This window comes from Budorcas taxicolor, chromosome 5, assembly GCF_023091745.1.
Source record: "Budorcas taxicolor isolate Tak-1 chromosome 5, Takin1.1, whole genome shotgun sequence".
Lineage (NCBI taxonomy): Eukaryota > Metazoa > Chordata > Mammalia > Artiodactyla > Bovidae > Budorcas > Budorcas taxicolor.
Genome location: NC_068914.1, coordinates 163,063,365 through 163,080,202, shown reverse-complemented (window position 1 = coordinate 163,080,202; position 16,838 = coordinate 163,063,365). Strand labels below are relative to the sequence as shown.

Sequence of the window (16,838 nt, the reverse complement as noted above, 5' to 3'; positions counted from 1 at the left end):
CACTTTAACCCAGTTCTTCCGGAAGGGCCCTGGTCCGTGTTGGGCTGTCCTGCACAGCCAGTAGAGACCCAGCTCAGTGCTGATCAGCATGTTCTTGTCCTGAAGCCTCTGTCAACAACTCAGAAGTCCACCCTGACCACTGTGGCAGCTCGGTGTTCTCCGGATGGGCCGCTGTCCACGGCCCTGAAAATGGACGGGCCGCATCTCCGTGCCTTGAGGGCCTCGTGTCCCAGGCAGGCCGGGCAGACACAGGCCTTGGTCAAGTCCCCAGACAAGCACGGGAACATTGAGGGGCTGCCTGCACACAAGCAGACCCCACCCACATGCAGCCCGTGGGGGCCCCCTCCCCTCCCCAGCTCCTCGGGCTGGAGAAAGCCACAGGGATAGCGCGGGTGACATGGCTGTCTCTAGGGGCCAGGAAGCTGGAGCCTGAGAGCTGGCGTGAGCCCCTGGGGGCTGGGCACAGGCACTCCGCACTCCAGAGAGCTCGGGACATTCGCACGAGTGGGGTTTACAGCTGCGTAGTCCTGTCTGTCAGTGTGCGTTTGTGTGATATAATGTAGTACTGCCTGAGCAATAAACGCTAACACGTCGTTGTGGCCAGTGGCCTATTTTACTTCGGGTCGCCCTGCGTCTCTGTGCCCAGGTTCTGAAACGACTGAGGTAAAGCATGGGGAGAGGGGTGCTTTTAATTCATGACTTGCCATAGCCCTGAGCCAGTCTGCAGGTGGGATGGCTGGAGACTGGAAAGGCACTGGCGCCTCCCCCCAGAGGCCCCTCCCCCACAGAATGGGCACAGAGCCTCGCTTTTGGGTTATCTTGGGAAGTTAAGTGCAAAATAAAGATGTTTAAACCAAATAAAGATGACATCTAGATTTTGGAACGTTACCAGGAGCAAGGCACTGTTGGGGTAGGTGGATCTTTCCTGTTCACCCCTCCCTCTACAAAGATGCTGGACCAGAGAGGCTGGACATCTGGATGGCCGGGTTGCTGGCTGGTGCTCGGAACTCCCGGGGCGGCACCTCAGGCCCCACGAGTGACCCAGCGAAGACGGCACAGCTCGGGAGGGCTGGGGTCGTCTTCCCGAGAAACACTAGATGTTACGCGGGGCGGAGCCTGACCTGGATGGTCGGCTTATCCTGCAAGGGCGGGGTCCCAGGTGTGTGACCTTCGGGTCTTTATGACTTGGGGGCGCTCTGACTGCCAAGGCGGCTCTGTGTGACCCCGACACCGCGCGAGGCGGGATTGCGTGACCCCGGGCTGGGCGCATGCCACTCGCGGGCCCTCCTCCCCGCGGACACCATGCTCCGTGCCCCGCGCCCCGGTCCGCACCCCGGCCGCGGCCGCGTCTCAGACTGCAGCCCCCGCCCGGAGCGCCGCTTAGGTGCCCTCAACCGTGGCCTGCGGGACCCCACGCCCCCGACGCCCACCGCGCGCCGCCGCGCTCGGAGCCGCCCCCGCCGCCGCCCCCGCCGCACCCCGCCGCCCCGGCGTCCGCGAAGCCCCACGCCCCGCGCCGGCAGCGGCGCCCCGCCTGTGCGGCTCCGCCGCTGGCGCCCCCGGGCTGCACAATGCGCCGCGCCGCTGGGGTCCGTCGCCCGGGGCAACCGCAGGACGCGAGACAGCGCGACGGGGGCCGGGGGCACGCAGACAGCCCCGGGTGAGCAGTGAGCCCTCCTCCCTCCGAACCCTAGGCCTGGGCCCGCCGTCTGCCCTACCCCGCCCCCGCCCCCGGGATTCCAGACCACTCCCGCGGAGCCCCAGACCTACCCTTCCTTTAGAACTCCAGGCCCGCCCAGCCCTCCTCCTCTGAACCCCGCCCTTGGGGGCCCGGACCTGCGTCTCCCCAACCCAATCCTGCCCCCCAACCCCCAGACTACCCCCAACCCCAGACTCCCCAACCCCAGACTTCCCCCTCCACCGCAGCCCTGCCCTTCAACCCCAGACACCCCGCCAGACTCCTCCTCCATCCCAGCCCTGCCCCCGAAACCCAGACTCCCCCAACCCCAGACCCCCCCAACCCCAGGACCCCCAACCCCAGAGGCCCCCAATCCCAGACTTCTCCCTCCACCTCAGCCCTGTTCCCCAACCCCAGCCCTGCCCACCCAACCCCAGAATCCCTCCTCCACCCCAGACTCCCCCCTGCTCACACCTCCCCTTCCTGCCCTCCTCCACCCAGTCTATGCTCCCTCCTTCCATCCTGCGCTTATACCCCTTTGCAGGGGCCCAGGTGGTGGAAGGGAGCAAGGACGAGGTGGTGGAAGGGAGCAAGGACGAGGTGCCGGAGGCCAAGGTTGAAGCAGGGATGGAGCCAGGTGAACCGAACAGGCTGCCATCCGAGCCCACGTCGTTGGAAGGGGAGCAAAGAGCAGAATCTAGTCAGTATTGTCCTGCGCCCCTTGCCCTGGGTTTCCTGAAAGTGACTGTCAAGTTCAGGCTCTGGATGCCTCCATCTGTTCTATTGATCTATCTGCCTATCCTAACATCAAACCACCTGCTTTAATTCCAATAACTTCATAAGTCACTATTTCTCTTTTTTTTCCTTCAAGATGTGTTCAGGGTTTCTTGGACTTTTGCATTTTTAAAATCAATTGTTAATTTACCCCTCCCCCAACACACACACACACACACACACACACACACACACACACACACACAGACGAGTCCTGCTGTGTGATTCCACTGAATATATAGATTAGATGGGAAGAGAATTAATATCTTAGTATTCAGTATCCCGATCATGAACATCAACTCTTTCAATCTTGTCGGCAAGGTTCCCACTTTTAGTTACAAGTATGTACCACCTCTTTGTTAGAATCACTCCCAGATAGTCCATGCTTAACACTACTGTGGATGGCATTTTTGAGTTCCATTTTCTAATTGTCTCTCAGTTCAGTTCAGTCGCTCAGTCGTGTCTGACTCTTTGCGACCCCATGAACCGCAGCATGCCAGGCCTCCCTGTCCATCACCAACTCCTGGAGTTCACTCAAACTCACGTCCATCGAGTTGGTGATGCCATCCAGCCATCTCATCCTCTGTCGTCCCCTTCTCCTGCCCCCAATCCCTCCCAACATCAGTGTCTTTTCCAGTGAGTCAATCTTCTCAAGAGGTGGCCAAAGTACTGCAGCTTCAGCTTTACCATTAGTCTTTCCAAAGAACACCCAGGACTGATCTCCTTCAGAATGGACTGGTTGGATCTCCTTGCAGTCCAAGGGACTCTCAAGAGTCTTCTCCAACACCACAGTTCAAAAGCATCAATTCTTTGGTGCTCAGCCTTCTTCACAGTCCAACTCTCACATCCATACATGAGCAAGGAAAAACCATAGCCTTGACTAAACGGACGTTTGTTGGCAAAGTAATGTCTCTGCTTTTGAATATGCTGTCTAGGTTGGTCATAACTTTCCTTCCAAGGAGTAAACGTCTTTTAATTTCATGGCTGCAGTCACCATCTGCAGTGATTTTGGAGCCCAAAAAAATAAAGTCTGACACTGTTTCCACTGTTTCCCCATCTATTTCCTGTGACGTGATGATTATACAGATACGGTTGAGTTCATTTTCCTGCCTTGGTGGTTGATGACCTTAGTAAATATACTTACTAATTCTAACAATTAAATGTGTTACATACACAGTCATCACCTGCAGACCTTTTCAGTCTTTATGCCTCTTATTTCCTTTTCTAGCGCTTTGAGTATAATGTTGAGCAGATGTGATATAGCGGACATCTTTTTTTGTTTCTGAACTCCAGAGGAAAGTGTTCAGTGTTTCACCATGAAGTATGATGTTGCTATAAGTTTTTTTAAAAGCAAAACAAAAAGCCAGGATTTACTTTTCCGTATTTCTTTAGCTGTCAGATTTTCTTTGGCAAATTTATTAAAAATACTAATTTTCATTTTAGAACTGAATTTATATTTCTATAACAGAAGTCCTAAATGGATCCAGGTTCACCAGGATACCTTCCTCTAAGCCCCACTGGTTAATATTTTCCCTTTAAAGTGTACAAGTAGTATGTTCTAAGTTGTCATTCACAAAAATTAGGAATTAAACACCCATAAATTCTTGCTGCTATAAGTTTGAAAGGAAGTTCCCTTTTATTCCTGGTTTACTGAGAGTTTTAAAATGAACAGTTGTTACATTTAATCATGTTTTCTTCTGCATATTTTTATTTACTGTATCAATGGATTATGTTATGGATTTTCAAATATTAGCAACCTTTGTGTTCTTAGAACTCTAATCACAATTTTGTTTGTATTCTAATGCCTTGGTGGGCCGTAGTTTCATCACTGCACAGTCCTCATCATTTCCACTTGATTTCTCCTTTGAGCCATGCTTTATTTTTAAAGTGTGCTGCTTATTTTTGGGGGCTCCATAATCACTGCAGATGGTGACTGCAGCCATGAAATTAAAAGACGCTTACTCCTTGGAAGAAAAGTTATGACCAACCTAGACAGCATATTAAAAAGCAGAGACATTACTTTGCCGACAAAGGTCCATCTAGTCAAAGCTATGGTTTTTCCTGTGGTCATGTATGGATGTGAGAGTTGGACTATAAAGAAAGCTGAGCTCCGAAGCATTGATGCTTTTGAACTGTGGTGTTGGAGAAGGCCCTTGAGAGTCCCTTGGACTGCAAGGAGATCCAACCAGTTCATCCGAAAGGAAATCAGTCCTGAATATTCACTGGATGGACTGATGCTGAAGCTGAAACTCCAATACTTTGGCCACCTGATGCAAAAAGCCGACTCATTGGAAGAGACCCTGATGCTGGGAAAGATTGAAGGCAGGAGGAGAAGGGGACGACAGAGGATGAGATGGCTGGATGGCATCACCAACTCAATGGACATGAGTTTGAGTAAACTGCGGGAGGTGGAGATGGACAGGAAGGCCTGGCAGACTGCGGACGGTGGGGTCGCAGAGTCAGACATGACTGAGCGACTGAACTGAACTGAATTTTTGAACATTTAGAAAAATTTCTAGTTACCATTTTGTTATTAATTTCTAGTTTCCTTCAGTGGCAAAGAATTTAATCTGTATCATTTTGATCCACTGAAGTTTGCGGAGGCCCTGTGGCCCAGTATATGATCTGTGTTGGAAGAGGTGTGTGAAGAGACAATGTGTCCTCAGCCATGGATTTGATTTCTGGGTGTCATTTACGGCTGATTGATTCAAATCTGCTGTATTTTAATGATTCTTTGTTTATGCTTTCCTTTTCTGAGCCTGTGCTAAGTCACTTCAGTCCTGTCTGACTCTTTGCATCTCTGTGGACTGTAGCTCACCAGGCTCCTCTGTCCACGCGATCCTCCAGGCAAGAACGCTGGCCTGGGTTGCCACGCCTTCTTCCAGCAGATCCTCCTGACCCAGGGCTCGGACTCCTGTCTCACGTCTCCTGCCTCCAGTTCAGTCAGTTCAGTCGCTCAGTCGTCTCCGACTCTTTGCGACCCCATGAATCGCAGCACGCCAGGCCCCCCTGTCCATCACCATCTCCCGGAGTTCACCCAGACTCACGTCCATCGAGTCCATGATGCCATCCAGCCCTCTCATCCTCAGTCATCCCCTTCTCCTCCTGCCCCGAATCGCTCCCCAAATCAGAGTCTTTTCCAATGAGTCAACTCTTCGCATCAGGTGGCCAAAGTACTGGAGTTTCAGCTTTAGCATCATTCCTTCCAAAGAAATCCCAGGGCTGATCTCCTTCAGAATGGACTGGTTGGATCTCCTTGCAGTCCAAGGGACTCTCAAGGGCCTTCTCCAACACCACAGTTCAAAAGCATCAGTTCTTCGGCACTCAGCCTTCTTCACAGTCCAACTCACATCCATACATGACCACAGGAAAAACCATAGCCTTGACTAGACGGACCTTAGTTGGCAAAGTAATGTCTCTGCTTTTGAATATACTGTCTAGGTTGGTCATCACTTTTCTTCCAAGGATTAAGTGTCTTTTAATTTCATGGCTGCAGTCACCATCTGCAGTGATTTTGGAGCCCGAAAGAATAAAGTCTGACACTGTTTCCACTGTTTCCCCGTCTATTTCCCATGGAGTGATGGGACCGGTTGCCATGATCTTCATTTTCTGAATGTTGAGCTTTAAGCCATTGGCAGGCGGGTTTTTTACTACTAGCGCCACCTGGGCAGCCCTTCCTTTACTGAGACAAATGGTTCATTGAAGTGTCTCAATATGAATTTGAATTTTCTATGTCTTTAAAAAAAAAATCTCTGTCCACTTGTGTTTTCATATATTTGAAGACTTATTATTAAGTGTGTACGTTTGGAAGTTTATGAAATGTCTCTGAGGGCCGGCTGAGTGCCACGGGGGGCTGAACACAGGGATCAGACTGGTGTCTCCTGAGTCTGAATGTAACTGGTTTGGTCTTGCCTTTGCCGTCACGTGTGTTTTTCTTTTACAGAATTAAAACAAGGAGTTTGCCAAGACTTGGTTTCTTCCCCCAGATTAGACAGATTGAAAATAGCAAAACAACTAACGGACAAGGCAATCAAGGTAAATACTCTCTGGGGCTCAGTGGGGACGGGTTCTTTTTAAGAATGGAATTCATTTTGGAGTTTGTAGAGCGAGTCTGTAGCCTGTGACGTGCCCTGCAGCTGAGGTATGCCCCTAGTCCTGGCCCCAGCGTGAGGCTTGTGCCAGAGTTCCTTTATATTATACCCTTACTTTTGAACTAAGTGATACTTTTGAAATGCAAAAAGTGTAGACACGTACACGGTAGAAATCTCTCATGCAACCACGTGGCCATTGTGTCCCCCTCATGTGACTGCAGCTGTGGACACACGTCTCAGACAAGGGACAGACTCGTAGTGACGCACAAACCGTCCCACTCTCGGCCCAGGCCCCCAAGTGACGTGGCGAGAGCGCTTGTGTGTGAGAGGAGCTCTGGTAATCGTATGGGCCCCGGGGATACCCACCCACCTCCCCAAGGGAGAGGCCCACCTTTCGTCAGAATGGGAGCATTTGGGGGGAATAGTGAACTCCGGGAGGTGGTGCTGGACAGGGAGGCCTGGCGTGCTGCGACTCATGGGGTCGCGAAGAGTCGGGCACGACTGAGTGACTGAACGGAACTGAACTGAAGGAAGGGCAAGCATTCTTCAGATGATTCCACAGCTTCCACTCTGAGAACGGGATTCTCTTCTTTCTCGTGCGCTCGCCGCGCTCAGGCCAGGACTGTGGGGAAGCACGAGGGATCCGACAGACGGTGACATGTGGAGACGCGCTCGGCCCTTGATGTCCTTCCGGAGCACAGCGCACGTGAGAGTGCACCGGCCGCAAGCGCGCAGCTGGGGCTGCGATGGGCAAGATGCGCCTGGAGAGAAGCACAGAGCAGGAGGCACACGAGGCCCGCGTCGGCCGGCGCGGCCGCTGCAGAGCACAGCCGCCCTCTCGGAAGCCGCCGCTTGCCCTAGTTATTCCCAAATCCTGGCAACCACGGATGAACTTTCTGTGCTTCCTATCACTGTCCTTACTGGGGTTTCCTATAAATAGAATTTAACCTTTAGCTTTAACTTCAGATTTTCTTTTGAGACCTTAAAACATATAAACGTTTAGGGCTACAAATATCCCTCTAAGTACTGCTTTAGTTGCATTTCAGTAGATTTCATTTTGTAGTATTTTTGATGAGATAGAATTCAAAGTATTTAACAGTTTGGACTATTTTCATTGATAGTGGGTTACTTAAAAGTGTGGTTCTTAATTTCTAGACTGGTAGATTATTAAAATCCTAAAGACGATGCTGTGAAAGTGCTGCACTCATTGCATCAGCAAGTCTGGAAAGCTCCGCAGTGGCCACAGGACTGGAAAAGGTCCATTTTCATTCCAGTCCCAAAGAAGGGCAATGCCGAAGAAGCTCAACCTACTACACAGTTGTGCTCATTTCACATGCTAGCAAGGTTATGCTCAAAATCCTTCCAACTAGGCTTCAGCAATATGTGAACTGAGAACTTCCAGATGTACAAGCTGGGTTTAGAAAAGGTAGAGGAACCAGAGATCAAATTTCCAACGTTTGCTGGATCATAGAGAAAGCAAGGAAATTCCAGAAAAACATCTATTTCTGCTTTATTGTCTATAATAAGCCTCTGACTGTGTGAATCACAGCAAACTGCGAAAAATTCTTAAAGAGAAGGGAATACCAGACCACTTTACCTGCTTCCTGAGAAACCTGTATGCAGGTCAAGAAGCAGAAGTTAGAACTGGACATGAAACAATGGACTGGTTCAAAATTGGGAAGGAGTACATCAAGGCTGTATGTTGTCACCCTGCTTACTTACATGCAGAGTACATCATGCAAAATGCCTGACTGGATGAATCACAAGCTGGAATCAAGACTGCTGGGAGAAATGTCAATAGCCTCAGATTTGCAGATGACACCAGCTTAGGCAGAAAGCAAAGAGGAGCTGAAGAGCTTCTTTATGAAAGTGAAAGAGGAGAGTGAGAAAGTTGGCTTAAACCTCAACATTCAGAAAACGAAGATCATGGCATCCAGCTCCATCACTTTAGTTGGGGAAACAATGGAAACAGTAACAGACTTTATTTTGGGGGGCTTCAAAGTCACTGCAGATGGTGACTGCAGCCATGAAATGAAAAGACACTTGCTCCTTGGAAGGAAAGCTCTGACAAACCTAGATAGTATATTAAAAAGCAGAGACATTACTTTGCCGACAAAGGTCCATATAGTCAAAGCTACAGTTTTTCCAGTAGTCGTGTACAGATGTGAGAGTTGGACCATAAAGAAGGCTGAGTGCTGAAGAACTGATGCTTTTGAAAACTTGGACAGCACAGAGATCAAACCAGTCAATACTAAAGGAAATCGACCATGAATATTTGTTGGAAGGACTGATGCTGAAGATGAAACTCTAATACTTTGGCCACCTGATGTGAAGAACTGACTCACTGGAAGAGACCCTGATGCTGGGAACCATTGAAGGCAAAAGGAGAAGGGGACAACAGAAGATGAGGTGATTAGATAACATCACCGACTCAATGGACATGAATTTGAGCAAGCTCTGGGAGATAGTGGAGGACAGAGCAGCCTGGCGTGCTGTAGTCCTTGGGGTCGCAAAGAGTCGGACATGGCTAAGCAGTCGACTGGACAACGATAAAGAAGGTTGTTTCTGGTTATTTTGTTACTGATTTCTGGTTTGATTAACTGTGGTTGAGAATGTAATTGGTATAATATATTTCTGTTGAAATATATTCAGACCTGCTTTCTGCCCAGCGTTTTGTTAATGTATATAGATGTTGGTGTAGAGTGCTCTGTTCACAGTCATCAGGGAAGAGGTTTTCATTTGAGTTCTTCAAGTCCTCCAGACTTGAGGGGTTTGTTTTCATTTTTGTTTTGTCTCTGTGTTCCTTAATTTACTGAGAGAAGCATGTTAAATTTCCTGGTGCAACTGTGGAATTGTCTGCTTGTGTTTCTCCCAGTTTTTGCTGTTTGTAATTTATAGTTCTGTTAATGGGTGCAGACAAATGTATTATGCCAAGTGGAATGTTTGCTTCACATTGGACAATGCTTTTCTTTACTTTAGTGATGTATATTTGTCGCAAAGCTTACTCTGCTTCATACTTGGATCATTTTATTCTCTACCTATCTGTAGGCTTGTACTTTTGATTTTCTCTTGTGAAGAGCATAGATTGAGATAAGAAAAAGATGTAGTCTGGCACTTCCTACCTTTTTACTGGAGCATTTTGTGTGTTTGTCCATAATTACAGTGCTGGCATATTCCCGAGGGGTCTCATCCATTCGGTTTCTGCTCCTTTTTCCTCTCCTTCCCTGCCTCCTTGTGGACTGACTCCTTTTAGAACTGCATGTTCCCACTTGTGTTAGAAGTCCTCCGTGTTGCCCTTTTCTAGTTCCCTTCTGTTCTGTACTCTGTTGGCTTGTTACAGCCAGTCCAGTTTTCTGGAGTCGTTCAGTCTGACGCTAGCTCAGCAGAGAGCCTGGGGATGTGGGCAGGGAGTCTTGCCGGAGCTGTGGGCGCCGAGACTGCTGCCGTCGTCACCCCCGCCCCTCCTCACCGCGGCCCCTGTCGTGGTGCACGGCCCTCGCCCTGCAGCGGGGCAGGCCAGGCTCCAGACCCGTGTTCTGAGCAGAAGGAGCCCCGCGGTCCCCTGAGGGGGCACTGGAGCTGGGCTGCCAGCGTCTGGCCACAAGCCCGCACGTCCTTGGCAGGTGGTCCTGGCCGTCCCGCCAGTGCTGTGTGACGGACCACCACGGCCTTAGCTGCCTAGACACACCCACGTGCTCTCTCCCGGCTCCTGTGGGCCAGGGACCAGGCCGGACCCTCTGCTCAGTGTCTGTCGAGGCACCGAGCTGGCGGGTCGCATCGGGAGGCCCACAGCGGGAGGAACCCCTCGGAGCTCTCTCAGCTTGTCAGCAGGATTGATTTCCCTGAGACTGTAGAACGTGCGGCACCTTCAGAGCCAGCAGTGGGGAGAGGCCGTCCCTGCTGTTCTCCATTTCTGACCCTCTTTTCAGGGGCACCCCTGATTAGGCCAGGCCCACCCAGGGTCACCTGCCTTTCAAATTCAGAGTCTGATTAGGGACCCCGTGAGTCTGAGCCGCCTCCCACTCCTGCCCCTGCCCCGTCCCACTCTCACAAGCTCATGAGGCCCTAGGCTCACTGCTGCCCACGGCCCTGGTCCCCACCGCCGCCCACGGCCCTGGTCCCCGCCGCCGCCCACGAGATGTGTTCAGGTGGGTCCTCAGCAGCGTGGGCGCCGGGCCCCCACGTGAACATCCCTCTCCTTGCTCAACTGTCCCCTGGGAAGCAAAGGGCTGTCTGCCTCTGCCTGGCCCCAGGCAGCTGGCTGATCCCCACCGTAGTGGGTGGGGTCCCCCGTCCCTGGCGCCGGCCCTGGGTGGGGGCGCCGCCCCTCTGGCCCCTCCCGGGCATCTGACTGCCCCCCCAAGCCCTCCTCAAACCTCAAGCACCTCCTCGTCCCCAAGTGTGTGGGACAGTCACCTTTGCACAGGAAAGAGAGACATAGCGCACAGATCCCGGGCCCGCCCCGAGGCCCGCCTTTCAGACCTCAACCTGCCCCGAGCTGAGGTCCGAGCCTCCAGAAGCCCCAGGGTCCTGCCTGTGCCTCCTCTGGGTGAGTGTGAGCGCCTGTGTGTGCAAGGCCCCCACACCCGGGGCCGTGGGCACAGAGCAGACGTGGGCCTGCCTGGGGGCTGCCTGCCCCACCCTGGCAGCTGCCCTGATTCTCAGAGTGGAATGGAGCACCTTCCCACCAGGACCATCCCTCATCCTGACTGCAGACTCCTCTTACAGGGACAGGCTTAACTCGTTTTCCATTCTTTAATTTCAAATACACTTGCAATTTGAGGAAAAGAAGATCTTCTCCATCTGCGGACACTACCCAGTGATCCGGACCACCCTGCGGAGGAAGGGCTGGGTGGAAAAGAAGTTCCACTTTCTGACCAATCTCGTGCCAAGCGTTGACGGCGACGGGGAAGCAGTGCCAGGTAGAGTATCGGCGTGTGTGTTCTGCGTGAAATGCATGTGTCTGTCACGGAGACCCAGAGTGCGTGGGTTCCATGTGGAGCTGCGGGCCCTGTGCTGTGGCTCTGCCCAGGGGAGGGGCTGCCCTCTCGGCCCCGCCCCAGGCGTCCAGGCGGCGACAACCCCTTTCAAACCCTGGTTCTGGTCACTTCCATGTGTCTCCCCATCCACGTCCAGGCCTCCCCATGCCTGGATGTTGTCCGCTGTCCGTCGGCAGCCTGGCCCTCGAAGGCCTTCTGGGCCCAGCTCCCTCCTGGCCCCTGCCTGGCCCCCGGCCGCACTTGCTCCGCCTCGTCCTCCCCGAGCCCAGCCAGGCCTGTGCCCCCTCCCCACAGAGCCTGCACCCCCTTGGCTCCAGGGACTCTACTTGGCCTGCACGCAGTTCACGGCCCAGGTCCGTTCAGTGGACGCTCGGGGGGCACCACGGCCCAAGCCTGACTTAGCCGGGCTCCTCATGGGACCCGTGGGGGCGCTGTTCTGCCCTGGGCCCAGTGGTGGGCCTGGCTGTGGTCAGTGACTCTCTGATTTCCTGTATGTTGTGTTTGCAGAAAACAAACGTGCTGAAGGCAAAGAGAATCAAGATGTGGCTTTGGAGAAAGCAGACGACGTCCACGATGTGATGGTAGGTCCTGTGGGCTCTTGGGGAGCCTCGGCCAGGCTCTCACCTCCTCCTCTATGCCACACCCTGGGAGGCGGGGGCGGCGGCAAAGCCCCAGTCACACCCAGCTTGGAGGACGCGCCTTTGTACACGTGCCCTGTGCATCCACGTGGGCCTCCCCGTGTGCCCTTTGTGTATCCACGTGTGCCTCCCCGTGTGCCCGTGTCTGTGCGTCCATGTGGGCCTCCCCGTGTGCCCGTGTCTGTGTGTCCACGTGTGTGCCTCCCCGTATGCCCCGTGTCTGTGCTCCCGTGTGAGCAGACGAGCTGAGCCTGCCATCTGTGGAGACCTCGAGGGTCGGGGTTGCACAGCCCCCAGGCAGCGATGGTGGAGGTGCAGTCTGCTGCACCTAGGACTGGGCTCTAGGCCTTGATGCTGGCTGGGCGGCAGGTCAGCCATCATGGGCTGGGCAGAGCTGGCGGTGGACAGGGTGGCAGTTGCGTGGGGTTGTGGGAGGCTGCTGGCAGGTAACGGAGGGTCGCTGAGACTCAAGGGAAGAAAAGAAAGTTAAAACCAGGCCAGAAAGCGTGCACTGTGAGAATGGGATGCGTCGACCACACTGACATACAGAGCTGCCGGCTCCCAGAAAACCCTGTGAACAGAACAAAGACCAGTCCCTCGGGGAGAAATTTGCAGGGCGTGTGACTGCCCAGATCTGCTGCTCAGAGTACGTGAAGCGCCCGCCCACCAGAAGAGAATGTTGATCGAATGGAAAGCGGGCAAGGGCCTGACAGGCCGGTGGGTGCATCATGCCCATTCCTGGCACGGATCCCTTTCTGCGAATCGACCACGAGGCTGGGGAGGTGCTGTGGGTCGGGAGTGTGGGGAGCCTGGGGGGCAGGAGTATTAGCTCTGGACCGGAGGCAGGCCTCCCCCCGGGCGCCTGGGTAGCCCCCATGCTCTCTATACATCCATCTGTGATGCTTCATCACACCCTGTAACAGAAGAGATTTACTTGGGCAAGTGGCTGCAGGAGCTGCCACGTCACTCTGAGAGCACGAGGAAGGACCAAGGGCGTGAGCCCGAGTCCAGGGACCCGGGTCCGGTGAGCTTTGGAAGTGGCGTTGGCAGCCTGGCCCCAGTAGGGGCCTCGGCCCGCCCCCCTGGCCCGCCCCCCCGGCCCGCGCCCCCGCAGCAGCGCTGTGTGATGCTGTGCGGGAGGAGCCATCCTGCCGGAACACCGGGCTCAAGATGGGCTGACCTGAGCCACGGGCATCAGGTGGTCCTGACATGCTGTCTGCGGACGTGACCCAAAGGGTCTTCTCCAAGGTTTTCGGGTCATGTCCAGGGGCAGGATCGTGGAGAATCTTTTCCCCTCCTCATATCTCTTTGGTTAGAATTTTTGACCAAGCAGAAGAGCACAGACACCAAGGACTCCCAGTCTTGCTTCAGCTGTGGTCCTGGGCCCTTGCACCGTGATGGCTCGGGGCGGCAGAGGAGCCTGCGTCCTGGCGGCCGGGGAGGGGGCTCTCCCGGGGCCGCGGCCAGCGTGTCCCGGAGCGAGCACCTGCGGGGTGGGCAGCATAGACCCCGCTTGCCACCCCTGCCGCCCGGAGTCCGAGCTCCCCGTCCCCTCGCGTGGGAAGCCCTGTGTGGTCACAGCGGCTCCACATGGGCCGGCGGGAGGCCCTCAAGGAACGTGAGAGGCTGCCGTCAGGAATGGAGCTGCATGGGAACCACACGTGCTTCTCAACCTAAACCCCGAGCCCTTCACCTTGGGCCTGCCCTACCCTCAGAGACGTGAGCCTTGGATGCTGGGTACTGATAAAGGTTTCTTCTTGCCAGTCCAGGTTGGTAAAAAACGAAACGCCCTACTTCCTTTGGACAATCAAAAGGGACGTCATCGACTATCACAGCCTGAGCTGCGACCAGATGCTAAACCACTATGGGAAGACTGCGTCCTTCACCACCAAGGTGAGTGGGGGGACTTGGGCAGGCTCCAGGCAGGGGGGTAGCGCCCTGCCTCCTGAAATGCCAGTGCCTCCAGAGCTGGACAGCCCCATGGGGCGCCGGTCACCTCGCAGCTCCTCCCCAGGACTGGAAGCTCCTGGCCTGGCCAGAGGCTGCCTGGCATCTGTGTCAGAGACGCTTGGCACTGCTCCTCGCAAACCTCCCCAGAGCCTCTGCGTCTCCCACCGTGCCCCTGGGTGGGCCCAAGGCCACAGAATCACTCTCCTCTGGGCTGCAGGGCAAGCCCCAGACAGGGCCAGTGACTGCTGCCCCCGCAGCCTGGCCTGGGCCCTGGGCCCTGGAGCGGCTCTGGGTCCGTGGGGTGGCGGGGTGGGCCACCCTCACCTGCGCTGTGACTTCCAGCTGTTGGGGGCACTGCCACCCACTTCGCACCCTCACTCGCTTTCAGCCACCAGCCACCCCAGGCAGCCATTCCCCATGTACCCTGAAGGCTGAGGCTGGGGTGGGGCCAGCCGGGACAGACAGGGGGGCCGTCCCCTCAACAGTCAGAGAGGACACGGGGAGTGGGACGAGGCCCCTGGCTGCCCGCGGGGCTCCCCCCAGGCGTCCTCACCAGGCCTCAGGCCACTGGTGTGCTTCTGGGCTGGGGGCTGCCTGCAGGGGTGCAGTGGGCCTGGGCTCCCTGCAGAGACCCCAGGCAGTGATGGCCTCATGGCTCCGGGGCGGGGGCCCGTTTCCCTAGACGGGCTGCCGGGCTGGGCCTGCCCAACCACGAGTGTGGCGTCAGGCAGGCGCAGTGTTGGGAGAGGGCACACTGTAGACCGGGGCGTTCCCTTCTCCGCCCCTCCCGGCTGGAGCCCGAGCATGCAGGCACGGGGGGTGGATGCAGCACACTCTGCCCTCGGCACTCCCAGACGGCCCTGTCCATCCGCGGGCCTGCTGCAGCCGCCGCTGACGACAGCGTGAGCCGAGGCCCTGGCCAGCTCGCCGGGTAGCCTGGGTGTTTGGCCAGTTGGCTGGGGGGCGGAGAAGCCGGGGGCCAGGGAGGGTCTGCTCCCCAAGGTGCCCACTGAAGCCGGCGCCACCCGGCCAGGCCCACGGGCTCTCAGACTGGCCGAGCGGGCCTGGCGCAGCCTGCGGGCCTGACGTGCCGCTGTCTCCGGAGATCGGGCTGTGTGTGAGCATGCGGAGCCTGCCGTGGTACGTCCAGGCCAACCCCGACACCTTCTTCCCGCGCTGCTACAGCCTCTGCACCGAGAGCGAGAAGCAAGAGTTCCTGGGTGAGTGGGGCCGGAAGACCTGGGGCCTCTCTGTGGCCTGGCCCCGGCCTGCAGGACAGGCCTCAGGGCTGGAGGTGGGCCAGGCCCGGTTCCATCTCAACCCTCAGCTCTGTCTCTGGGCTGGGGACAAAGGCTGCTTCCTGGTTGGACCTGCCCAGGGGCACAGGAGAGAGAAGGACAGGACTGGGCAGGCAGGGGGTCGCGCGGGGGTGCCAGTGTCTCCTGAGCACCCATCTGGGGGCCGTGGAGATGCGGCCGCTGTCCAGCACACTACCCTGCCCCCGGCCCCCAGGCCGGCCCCCAGGAGTGAGTGGCCGGATGCAGGCCAGGCAGGGTCAGTGGGGGACAGTGGGCGGGGCCTTGTGAGAGCAGGTGTGGGCAGAGACCCAGGAGGGGTGCGAGGGCGGCAGGCGGGGAGCTCCTGGCCCCGAGCAGGCAGTGCGCCTGCGGGCCTTGGGCTCAGGGCTGTCCATGCATCAGGACAGGAAGGGGGCGAGGGGCGCTCCACTTCTGGGTGTCTCCAGGGTGGCCGGAGCTGCTGAGGGGGGCCTCCCCTGAGGTGTGGAAGGAAGGGGTTTGCTTGAGAAACTGCGGGGATATCTTACAGACCTCCAGGTGGTCTGAGCTCAGAAGCAGAGGTTTTGTGGCGCCCTCATCAGGAGCGCTGTTGGAGGCGTTACGTCAGGGTGGGGAACAGCCGCTGCTGCCCCTGCATGGTGACAGGCGTCCAGAGCCAGCCCCGGGCCCAAGCCTGAGTTTGGGGGACCCTGAGCCACCCGCACTTAGAGCTGTGGACCCAGCTTCCAGGGAGGCTCCTCTTGTGAGTGGGAGAGCACCACTGCTGTCCGCAGAGGGCGCTCCTGGAAGGATCCCTCTGTGCAGGGCTGAGGACACTGGGCAGGCAGAGGTGCTGAGGGTGTCCCCGGACCGCGGCCTGGGTAGCACAGGAGAGCGGCAGCAGAGGGGGTGCCCGGCTCCGCCTCTGGGCCCGCGGGCAGGTGGATGCGTGGCCGCGGGGGAGGTCCCGGCTGTGAGAGTCCGCTCTGCAGAGGCTGGGGGACGAGGTGGGACGGGCGAGGTGTGGGCGAGGTGTGGGCGAGGGGGCAGTGGGGAGAGCTTGGCCCCCCAGAGGGCCACGAGGCAGGAGCCCGGCCCCGCACCTCCGGGCAGGACGTCGGGGCTGAGCGTGGCTGGCGCGCCGAGGGCCCGTCCCCGGCTCAGGCAGAGGGGCGAGGCCTTGTGTGCTTGCAGACGACTTCCGGCGCACGGTGGCCTCCAGCATCCTGAAGTGGGTGGTCAGCCAGCAGAGCAGCAGGAGCAAGCCAAGGAGCAGGCGGGAGGAGGCCCGCCACTGCGGGGCGAGCCGGAAAGGTGTGCGGGTGGGCGGGGCGGCGGGGCCGGGGCGGGGCTCCCGGGACGCGGCGGCGGCTCTGCCCCGCCCCCAGTCTCAGCCCACAGAATCCGACAGGAATGGCACTCCTGGCTCA

General features: G+C 56.5%; 1 protein-coding gene across 1 annotated transcript in view; it reads left to right on the top strand.

Annotated features, from left to right (window-relative positions):
* Nucleotides 1–1,302: 1,302 nt before the first annotated feature.
* The window catches only part of TTLL8 (tubulin tyrosine ligase like 8), a 31,663-nt gene continuing 16,127 nt past the window's right edge, over nt 1,303–16,838 (top strand). Inside the window, exons 1-8 of the mRNA XM_052640657.1 lie at nt 1,303–1,660; nt 2,223–2,315; nt 6,396–6,487; nt 11,327–11,465; nt 12,051–12,124; nt 13,946–14,074; nt 15,237–15,351; nt 16,603–16,722. Of these exons, the coding sequence (XP_052496617.1) occupies nt 1,303–1,660; nt 2,223–2,315; nt 6,396–6,487; nt 11,327–11,465; nt 12,051–12,124; nt 13,946–14,074; nt 15,237–15,351; nt 16,603–16,722 (1,120 nt within the window). The remainder of the gene's footprint in view (nt 1,661–2,222; nt 2,316–6,395; nt 6,488–11,326; nt 11,466–12,050; nt 12,125–13,945; nt 14,075–15,236; nt 15,352–16,602; nt 16,723–16,838) is intronic.